The 11,737-nt window shown below is 36.3% G+C and overlaps 2 protein-coding genes across 2 annotated transcripts; both read left to right on the top strand.

Moving 5' to 3' along the window:
• Positions 1-1,803: 1,803 nt before the first annotated feature.
• On the top strand, positions 1,804-4,764 carry Ns3 (nucleostemin 3). The gene is made up of 5 exons (XM_017614607.1): positions 1,804-2,085; positions 2,149-3,399; positions 3,461-3,614; positions 3,784-3,989; positions 4,057-4,764. Exons 1-5 carry the CDS (start codon positions 1,984-1,986, stop codon positions 4,273-4,275), a joined length of 1,932 nt encoding a protein of 643 aa, XP_017470096.1. The 5' UTR covers positions 1,804-1,983; the 3' UTR covers positions 4,276-4,764.
• A 4,327-nt stretch (positions 4,765-9,091) lies between these two features.
• Positions 9,092-10,242, top strand: LOC108361903 (enoyl-CoA delta isomerase 2, mitochondrial-like). Its single transcript, XM_017614679.1, has one exon. It carries the CDS (start codon positions 9,309-9,311, stop codon positions 10,218-10,220), a length of 912 nt encoding a protein of 303 aa, XP_017470168.1. The 5' UTR covers positions 9,092-9,308; the 3' UTR covers positions 10,221-10,242.
• Positions 10,243-11,737: the final 1,495 nt, after the last annotated feature.

Below are 11,737 nucleotides of genomic sequence, written 5' to 3'. Positions count from 1 at the left end.
AATCAACGGAAAATCAGCTATCTAAGCTTATATCAGGGTTCTACCAAGGCGGCCACCGGTATAAACGATGGCCAAGATGATACGGCATCGGTAATCTCAAGTTTTTTCGGGCTTGGAAACCAAAACATTGTTTACTTATAAGTTGGAAGCTATGCCACCACAACCAATCCAAGAGAAATCGACGATAACTCTGCCACCGAGTTTAGGAATTGCCATCTCCTTCCCCGAAGTAGTAGTTTAAAAAGCAGGTTTATTACCCCCTATAGGCCGCCCGTTAGCTCCATCCATGTAAATATGTATGTATATGTAAGTGTGTTTGTTGTGGGTATGGATATGTATATGTGCGTGTGTGTTTTGTTGTTGATAAAATTTATAGTTTTCGAACAATGCCAAACTACGCGCATGGGCAAGTAGGCACAAACACACACAAAGAAATTCAACTCCTGTGAACGAATATAAACTTTTGCATTGGCCGATAACAGTAGCTCGAAAACAACAACAAAAGCTAAACAAAGCGAAGTTAAAAAAAAAAACTACAAGAAATGCACACAAATGATTATTCAGATAACAAAACTAGCTACAGAGGCTGAGGAGAAAAACAGCAACAACAAGCTGAGAGTATATCGCTGACAGGACACTTAGCCATGAAAGCAACCCTTCTCCATGCTTGCGAGGGCATGCGTCTTTGTAGGCTCACTAAAAAACAACTAAAATAGCTTGGAATGACAAACATACATAAATGCAAATAGCAAATTTTAGAACAAACGGGAGTTTACAAGTACGAAATATATGAAAAATAGATGCATGCATACATACATGCAAACATAAAAATTCCTTGTGTCTGGTGTTCCTTTAGAAATGCGCTGGAAAGGACAGTGCAAATATCTGCAAGGTTCCTTAGAGGTTAACTAGAATTATTTTTTTTGTGCCATTTGCCTTTTTAATGCATTTATTTTTGAATTTTTATCTATTGTAATGCATTAATTCGTTGTACGTTTATATATGTATTTATTTATTTTTTGTAATTTTTAATTATATTTCAACTTTTTAGTTTGTTTTATTTTTTAAATGATTTATTTAATTTTTACTTATATTCTTTTCTTTTCTATGTTTTATCGTATTTTATTATTTTTATAAATTTTTACTTCCTTTTATTTAAATTCATTTTTTACTTGTATTTCTTTACTTTCCTTTATTTTATTTTGCTTTACGTTACTTATTTTTACAATATTTTATTTCCTTTGTTTACGTTATTTATTTTATGTTAATTTGTTTATGGACAGCCAACTTTAAAACAGAGTATGAATGGTGTTAGTTTATTTAATTTTACTTTGTTTTATTTCATTTTTGAATTTTTTTTTTTTCATTCAACCAAAGAACGTATTTTACGTTCTTTGGTTGAAACCAAATGAATTTTGAATTGGTTTGACAGCCAACTTTGAAACAGAGTATGAATGGTGTTAGTTTATTTAATTTTACTTTGTTTTATTTCATTTTTGAATATTTTTTTTTTCATTCAACCAAAGATCGTATTTTACGTTACTTTACGTTCTTTGGTTGAAACCAAATGAATTTTGAATTTGGTTTGAATTGGGGTGTTCACAGTTCGTTCCAAATAGTGTCTGAAAATGTAGACGTCTACATTTTCAGACACTATTTGGAACGAACTGTGAACACCCCAAATGTTTTTTTTTCATTCAACCAAAGAACGTATTTTACGTTACTTTACGTTCTTTGGTTGAAAGTATATGCCCACGTGCTGCTTGGCAACACTAGCCAACAGCTGATTCTTCGTGTCAAATCATCGTGAGCGTCATTCCATCGCTTAAAACAAGAAGAGGCATCAAAACCACAGTATATAATCAAAACAAATTTTCTGCGCATTTCGCACACGTGTTGAAAATTTGTGAAATTCTTTAATTTACTGCTTGTATCAACAAAAAATATAGTAAACTAGCCGCATTCAACGTAGTAGATAGCTAAATGAGCAAGAAGAGCAAAACCAAGAGCGGCGATCTCGGACGCGCGTTAATAAAAAATCGTTTCGGACACCAGTTCCGACGCAAAGTGGACAATGAGACTATGGTAAACAAATCCCTTTAACTCAACATAGAATTATGTACAAGCAACTCCTTACTTTTTCTACAGTTACACACCACCGAAATTCAGGATGGCTACGACTGGGGTCGTCTTAATTTGGCTTCGGTCACCGAAGAATCTTCCTTTCACGATTTCCTCCGCACTGCTGAGCTGGCAGGCACTGAGTTCCAGGCCGAGAAACTCAATATCACATTCATCAATCCCAAGTCGGGCGTTGGTTTGCTAAGCAAAACGCAGCAAAAACAAATGGAAGAAAAACATATTGAGCATCGTAATATGCTGACAGTGCCACGCCGCCCAAAATGGACGCCAGAAACTACCGCCGAGGAGTTGCAACGCGCTGAAAACGAAAGCTTCTTGGAGTGGCGTCGTTCGTTGGCGCTCTTGCAGGAAGACCAAGATATCTTGCTCACACCATATGAAAAAAATTTGGAATTCTGGCGTCAGTTGTGGCGTGTTGTTGAACGTTCAGATGTTATTGTGCAGATTGTGGATGCGCGCAACCCTCTGCTTTTCCGCAATCTTGATTTAGAACGCTATGTAAAGGAAGTGAATCCGGCAAAAATGAATATGATCTTAGTGAACAAGTCGGATATGTTGACAGAACAGCAGCGCAAGCACTGGGCGGCGTACTTCGATGCAGAAGGCATACGTACAGCATTCTTTTCGGCCACTATGGCGGCAGAGGAGTTAAAAACAATCAATGAAGAAAGTGGTGACGATCAGAAAGGGAAACAAGAGATTGACAGTGAGGCTGACAGCGATAGTGACAATGATGCAAGCGACGCGGATGCCGAAAATGATAGTGAAGCGCCTGCAGAACGAGCACGTACAGAATCCAGCAAATCTGAAATGTCTTTGGATGACGTAAAAGCCGCAGCCAATGAAATTAATAAGTCTCTGGATAATGTTGAAAGCTTATTGAGCAAAATTGAGCAGAAAATCGATCCCAACGCTGCTGCGTCGCATAAAGAACAGATTAAAAACGATTCAAAAGTGCTAACACGTGAAGAACTCATAGATTTCTTTAAACGCGTATACAGTGGTAAAACCTTTACAGCGGAAGTTACTACTATCGGCTTGGTGGGCTATCCAAATGTAGGCAAAAGTAGCACAATTAATGCGTTGATGATAGAAAAGAAAGTTTCGGTATCCGCCACGCCTGGCAAGACGAAGCATTTCCAAACCCTATATCTGGACAACGATTTGCTACTGTGTGATTGTCCCGGTTTAGTGATGCCAAGTTTTGTGCTGACCAAAGCTGATATGATACTTAACGGTATACTGCCAATAGATCAGGTGAGTGACTGTTAAGTGGTATTGTGACAGTTTATTTAATTTTTCGTATTATTATTTTCAGATGCGCGATCATGTGTCGCCTGTGAATTTGCTTTGTGAACGCATACCGCGACACGTGCTAGAGGATAAATATGGCATAATCATAGCTAAGCCCATGGAGGGTGAGGATGAAAACAGAGCACCACATTCAGAGGAATTGCTGCTGGCTTATGGATGTACGTAGATATGGAAAAAAGTATTATATTGAATCAAATTGTAGAAAATTTATCATAGAACTTTAAAATAAAATATTTAACGCCTTAAACTATTAACAAAATAACTTAACAACTTTACACGACTCCTAGACGTCTTTTGAGCTAAATTAATGTTGCTTTATATTTTCAGACAATCGCGGTTTTATGACATCCAATGGCCAGCCGGATCAATCTCGTTCGGCGCGCTATGTCTGTAAGGATTATGTAAATGGTAAATTGCTTTACTGCGTTGCACCACCAAATGTGCCTCAAGAGGAATACCATGTCTTTCCGCCCAAAACCAGCAAGGAAGTCGTTGAACAAAAACTGCCAAACCAACAACAGCGCGCTATGCGGGTATTAAACACTTTCCTATGCCTAAAATTTTAAATTAATAAGTGTTTTAATATTTTCCTTTCGCCAGATTAACACAAAATCCTCTTCAAAGGAGATCGATAAGCAATTTTTCGATGCCAACAATAGCAATGCTTACGTAAAGGGCCGCAGTGATTTTCCACATGTGCGTGTTGCCAATGATGGCACTGTAGTGAGTGGTCCAGCCACAGAGAAGCCTTGGCGTAGCGTGAAAAAAGAGCGCCGAGAGAAGTTACGAAAAAAGTTTTCACATTTAGATCAGCATTAATTGAGGACAAGCTGTTGCTAAAATATATAGGTTTTCCTTTAAAATAAAAGCTGCATCTCTTAAGAGCAAATGCAGACTGAGCGCTAAAGGGCAACTTTTTTTTAATGAATTATTGTAACTGCTAATGTAAGTGGGATTTGCTTTGTATATACATATGTATGAATATTAAATATTTACAGTTGATAAGAATCTAAAAAACGCTGTTTGTTATACTATTGCATTTGAGTGCATATGCATGTAATTATGTACATATATGCACGTGTATGGCTTAATTAACTGTATATGACTGAAAGTAGTTATAGAAGTGACTTGCTACATTTACATCGCTGCCTATCGAATTTAAAACGATTTAATCAGGCAGTTATGTATTTGGTTTATTGCTGTTTAAGCTGATCAGCATTTTTAATCACCTTAGCGTATGACATTTTCGACATCACACATTCATATAAACGAAAAACAAGTGATTTTTAAGCTAATAACAAAACGGACTTTAATTCTCATATAAAATTTTATGAGTACCGTTAAGTTCTTCATGATCCAATGATCAGAGCTAAACCAAATTAGTAGGGCACCACGTCGGAGATACTACCTTTCCGTTAGATTTATTGAATGCGGTTGACGTGGTCCAAAGTTATCTATGCGGCAACATACAAAAAAAACTACCTCCTCCTTTTTTTGGGGTCGGTTAAAAACACAAACAAACAAATTTGCAAAACCGGTAAAGCAATTTCTTGGTTCTCACCAGAAAATTTATAATTGTTATACATACCTAGAGTGACCTTTAGTGAATTTCGTGGAGTTTATTAGCAAATATATCACAATGGGGATAGAGAAAAGCTAGATCCTCCCAAATGTATAAGCCCACGACATCGCCACTATAAAAATGCTTAAAAGCCTGGGACCAACTTCTCACAACTATCTTGAAGAACCCCCGAGATGAAGAAACCGGGTAGAATTTTTACCCTTTTGTAAAGCCAGAGCAAAAGGCGGACCTAAAAAAATCCTACGTACCAAAATTGGCCTATCAACTATTTGAGCGGGCTAATCGTCAGTAGAATTCCCTCAAAGTTCAAAGCGAGAGGATTAAACAGCTATTTCTTAGAAAGTTTATACTTGCCTTGAGGCAATTCAATCTCTCCTCTCCCTCTAGTCAAACACCGTCGAAACGGCACGTTTTTGGGCCTACCGTGTCTAAATCCTTTAGAAAATTTCTTAATCGAAGCTCTACCGCGGCTGATAAGAAGATGAGGCCAAAGCTCTAAGTTCTTAGTCGTGGAGTGCTATCATGTGTGAAGCTGCCTTCACGAATCTGTAGCTGACTAAAACCTGGACAGTAAAGTGGTCCAAAAATGTATGTAAAAAAATTAGGTCGGATTTTTAATGCCGCCACCCCCTAGGATTGTTATATACCGAAAAAAATATACCCATATTTTTTTATTTTGAAATAAAAAATAATTTAGGTAGTGCTCAAAGCGCTCAAAGTTTTTCATGTATTTTATATGGAGAAAAAACATCTTTTCGTAGAAATAGTGTAGAATTCTTGAAAATCAATATTTTTCGATCGGAATTAAGTATAGTATCTTTAGGAGATTCCCAGTAATAATACTCAATTGTTTCTTTAACAATTTTTTCATGGTAACTATATTTTATAGGTCCTCCAAAGCCCTTAGAAAATGGAAAGGGGGGGATCAATAAAAAACCTTTAATCATAAAAAATGGTTAAATAAACAATTGGATATTAGTCTCCTGAAGAGAACCATAGTTTTCCGGTCGAAAAATATTGATTTTCAAGAGTTTTATACCATTTCTACGAAAAATTGTTTTTTCTCCATGTAAAATACATGGAAAACTTTGAACGCTTTGAGCACTCCCTAAATATTTTTTGATTTCAAAATAAAAAAATAGGGGTATATTTTTTTCGATATGCATCAATCCTAGGGTATGCCGGCATTAAAACTCCGACTTTACTTTTTTGGACCACTCTACTGGACAGCATAAACAACATTTAGTTGGCACAACAGCATCTAAAAACGTGTACGTTCGGATTTACCTTTCGCCAGGGCGTAAATTTGTGCACCTTCGATCTCTCTGCGTTCTTCATTCGGGAGTTCGACATGGATTTCAACACGATCTGAACTGCAAAAAACCCATGGTGCAAAACCCAAAAATTTTAAGTAGACCTGGACTGCCTACTCTTCGTCTCCAAGAACACAACCTCCCTCAATCGTTACCGAAGCTCAAAGTACATAGCAACAAACTCCTCAACTCGTTCTGCTATGTGATTTCAGCGGACGAAGTTACAGACACAAACTTCACACTGCCACGAAATTGCTTTGTCTTTTATAGTTTCCTTTAGATGATTTCTTCTATATTGTTTTAAATATTGCAGCGACTGGAACAGCGCATATCTAGAATTAACACCGACATACCAGTTCCTGAGATCGAAGATATAAACGACATATCCCTCTTGAATCGGGCTCATCTAACCAACGCCTCCAGAATGTGTTGATTAACTGTTGCGCATATTTCCAACCATTTCTAATTCGGTCGGGTCCTACAGTGGATTCCATTAAAAGTTTCAAACCACTAGAGCTACGTAAGAGAAGGTAGTTCGGTGTGAGGACGTGAGTATAAGCCGGACTCTAAATACATTAAAGCACTGTGCAACAAATCGTTATAAGAGTGGAATGACTGCAATATCCTGAAAATAAAACGCAGCGCACGAGACGCTCCCAGGCGCCACCCAAATTCGACGAAGCGGCCGTAAGTGAAGGCACACACTAACCTTTCTTTATACATTTCTTCTGAGGCGGTAGTAAGTTTCCGCTGAGTAGCTTTAAAGTTGCTGTTGTCACTACAGAACTCCGAGGGTGTGGCTATGAAATTTCGAACAGGGAGCAAGCAGCTCATCTCTGATTGAGCACCTTGTCGACCCAAACGACAGTCTGACCTACGTAACCGCGACGATCCAGATTCATATCTGGCTAAGAACTGCCACGCCAGCATCATTGCTCTAAAGCTATTTGGGGACTTTTTATGATGTTACAATAACAAGAGCTGTAGAAACAAATGATTTGCTGGATTTTGCGTCGAAATAGCCCCATAAACTTCAGTGTAGCGGAAAGTAAGCCAAAGATGCTGAAAAAATTTCCCGAGTGAAATAGCGCCCTATCTTTTTAGGGAATGAAAGCCCCACTCTAACAACGTGCTTTGTCGTGTTGGACCTATTGTGCCTCGTACTGAAGTTATTCGGGTTTTATGGGACCTAGGGTGGGATTTCCGCGACCTAATCATTTCATTTCGTCAGCTTGTTATAGCAAATGGACTATGAAATTCGAATGTATGTATGTATGTATATACATATATGTTTGTATAGCCGTTGGTCAATTGAAGAAAATGTTTAGGAAAACAGGTCCATCCAATGCATATGCATGTTTGTATGTATGTACTTAAAAAAAGGTAAAAACTTACTAAAATCGCAAAGACCGGTTTGAAGAAGGAAGATAAAAAATATTTCTATATATATATGCATACAGTGGTGGCAAAATAAATGGGGACGCAAGATTTTATTTAATGTTACATGGTTTTCTTTTGTTTATTTAATATTTATTATTTTTGTATAAAATTATAGCTCATTATCTAACAGAAACCGTATAAATTCATATCTCAAACTTTGTGCAAGAATTATAAAAATTGTGCGAAATTGCATCTTAATTTTCAGCTTTTTAATTAGGTTTTGCAGAATTTTGTTTTTTTTTTTGGTATGCTGTTGTATAGGCCATTAAATTCTAGTAGAGTGCAAGTTTAAAGTTGCTAAAAAATCGCGTTGAATTTTGATAATTTTTTTTCATAAAAAAATTATTTTACATACCTTTTATGCGTGAAAAAATGCTAAAAATCAACGCGATTTTTAGCAACTTAAAACTTACACTTTATCTTACTAAAATTTAATGGCCTTTAAAACTGCACACTCAAAAAAAGTTTAAGATTTAGATGCAATTTGCAAAATTTTTAGTTTTTGCACACAGTTTTAAGTATGAATTTATATGGTTTTTGCTAGATAATGCATTATAATATTTATTTTTCTACCGTTGTAGGTATGTACCTAATTAAATAAATATATGTACATACATACATATATATAAGTTAACCAATTAGAAATAATAAAATGATAATAAGATCTGGAAGTGCAAATTTCATGTACATGTACATACATACGTGTAATAATATTTCTTTGGCTGTATGTATGCATGTACATAAATCAAAGCTAAAGAATGCATGCACATTGGGGTGGTCGAAGAATGCATGCGGGGGGAAAAAGTAAAGTCGGAGTTCTTATGCTCTCACCTCTAGGATTGTTCTATACCGAAAAAATTTACCACTATTTTTTAAAAAAAATATTTATAGGTCGTTCAAAGCGCTCAAAGTTTTCCATGTATTCGTAGAAATGGTATAGAATTCTTGAAAATCAATATTTTTCGATCGGAAAACTCTATTTGTCTTTAGGAGATTTCCAATAATAACACCCAATTGTTTATTTACAATACTTTTTTGAATATCTATATTTTAAATTTTTTTGTAAAAAATCTTTAGTATCAAAAACTGGTTAAACAATTGAATATTATTATTGGAAGTCTCCTGAAGAAACCCAGTTTTCTGATCGAAAAATGTTGATTTTCAAGAATTCTATACCAATTCTACGAAAATTAGTTTTTTCCCATATAAAATACATGGGAAACTTTGAGCGCTTTGAGCGACCTCTATATATTTTTTTATTTCGAAATAAAAAACAGGAGTATATTCTGTTTCTATGTAGAACAATCCCAAGGGGTGAGAACATTAAAACTTCGACTTGACTTTTTTTTTTACCACCCTAATGCATATACATACATACACACATCCACTTCTCGCATTGCAATATTTGTCTACGCGCATCAAGACAACCGCTTTTGTCCCCAGCCACAACCACCATGCTCGAGCCTATGTGACTCTCTGGATTATTCCTTTATTTCAGTTTTAATTCAACTATCGCCATGAGTGCACCAGCAGAATCCGCAATAACCGCGAATTTCGTTGCAGCTACTGCTACGCCCGCTACCGCTACTACCACCGCCATCACGCCGAACAATCGTAAGCTATCCCTTTCGTACCGCGAAATCAGCGTGCAACAACGCGGCGATCGCATTTCCGTAATCACATTCAATCGCCCTGCGGTACGTAACGCGCTGACACGTCGCGGCTACTACGAATTGATAAGCGCGCTACGCGATGCCAGGCTCAACGACGCCATTACAACAATTGTACTGACCGGCGCCGACGGCTGCTTTACAGCTGGCAATGACCTCACGCAGCTGAGCCAATACCCCGATGCGCACAACTATTTTCGCTCATCTAACTATGTACTGCGTATGCTGGTAAAGCAATTCATCTACTGCCCCAAAGTGGTGGTGGCGCTTGTCGATGGCGCGTGTGTGGGAATTGGTTTTGTGCTGGCCGCGCTCTGCGATGTGGTCTACTGCACGGAGCGCGCTTACTTTCAAGCACCTTTCACACAGCTTGGCATTTGTCCGGAGGGCTGTGCCACCTACTTGCTGCCGCAGTTGTTGGGGCGTGTTAAGGCATCGGAATTGTTGTTATTTGGTACGCGCTTACATGCAGAGGAAGCGCTAAACTTCAATTTTGTGGCTCGCATAGTGCCCGCAGCGGAGTTGGAGCGGCAGTTGTGGCCGCAGCTTTTGGAGGCGGCGCGCTTGCCGGTAGAGTCGCTGCGCGCCACCAAGCGGTTGTTGGGCAGAGCTGAGCTTGAGCAATTGCTGCTCGCATTGGAGGCGGAATGTCGGGTGGTGGAGCCGCTGCGATTTGGCGAAACATATCAGCGCGCGATAAAGGCGTTCGTGAAGCGCAAGGAACGTGGAGAAGTGGTTGATAATAAAAGCAAGTTGTAAATAAATATTTTTTTAGTGAAAAGTGTGGGTGTTTTATTTGGAAAGTTTTAAGTGGAAAGCTGCAAATACAGATTGGAAGTTGAAGAGAGCTAAAACTGATGTATAGCCAGTTTTACAAAAGCAATTTAAGGGAAAAATTATTATTTTTTATTTGCGTTTAATATGAAAACCGGCAAAATGGATAAAAATATTTTTCCATATTAATGCAAATGAAAAAATTTAGAGAAAAAAATGTTTAAATCTTTTATCAGAAAAATTTTGTCAAAAACTTATTTTCAGAAAAAAAAATGTAAGTCATCGGTTTTTTTAAGTTTTTTTTTTAGTAAATTTTTTTTTAATTTTTTTTTTTAATTTTAAATTTAAAAGAAATGAAAAGGTGGTTAAAAAAAAAAAAATAATAATTATGCAGATTTCCAAATTAAAAATTATTTAAAATAAGAAATTATTAAAATGAAAAAATCGTAATTTCTTTTTACAAAAAAGTCTCACTCTTCTGGAAAACACTTAAAAAAAATAGTTTTTGAAATTTTTATGTACGGGAAGGTTTTTTAAATTTACCAAATCGAGATTAAAAATACATTTTTCAGATAGTAACATTTGATTTTTTTATTGCGAACTATTTTTTTTTTTTTAATTGAGGGATTTTTTTTTATAAAATACACAGTGATGGAAAATTAGGCACATTTCTACGCTTTTTAGCCCTCTTTAGACCAAAGAGGTAAAATTTGGTACACTTGACTCAATTTAGGTACAATGCATTTCTCCCAAATAGTTTCCAATCAATGGTTTATGTACATATGTATATAATGAGCATTGAATGACACTGAGTGTCATCTATCAACCACCTACAAACGATATGGCATCATTTAGTCAGCATTTGAGCATTTTATCGCTGAAATTAAAAAAAAAAAACTAGAGAGATTGGACATATTTTTATTTTTTACCTATCATCAACCTACAAATGACCACCAAAACGATTGCGATATTCTAAATAATATTTTTCAATTAAAGCGTGGCAAACTGATCAGTGTTGCCGCGAAACTTTTTTAGCGGTAGCTAAATTCAGGCTAAAAAAGGGCTAAAAAAAGAGCTAAAAATCGTCGTTGTGGCTAAAAATGGTAGCAAAATTTTTTTACCTACATATAAATATATAAGTATACACGCAAACATTTTCTATAAGTAATGATATAGAAAAACAATGAACTCCGGAAAGAATTAATATTGTATTCAACAAAAAAACTTGTTGTGTAACACATAAAGCATATTAAGGGCCGCCAACTTACCTATTTTAAAGTATAGTTAAATCGTTAATGGATAAGATAACGGCCCAGAAACGTAAAAAACATACATATACATATGTATGTACAGTTTAAAAATTAATTTCTTACATAAACAAAAAAATGAGATCACATTAAGAATACATAAGTACTAGAATCATATCTATATACAGTGTCGGACAATACTAAATAACTTAAATAATTTCAAACTATGCTTCGAAAAATATCCATTTGTAAAAG

The sequence above is a fragment of the Rhagoletis zephyria genome, unplaced genomic scaffold, assembly GCF_001687245.7.
Source record: "Rhagoletis zephyria isolate East Lansing unplaced genomic scaffold, Rhagoletis_zephyria_1.1 Rzeph_scaffold_00019, whole genome shotgun sequence".
NCBI classification, from domain to species: domain Eukaryota; kingdom Metazoa; phylum Arthropoda; class Insecta; order Diptera; family Tephritidae; genus Rhagoletis; species Rhagoletis zephyria.
Note: the sequence above shows the minus strand (reverse complement) of the source record. Positions and strands in the feature narration are given on the sequence as shown.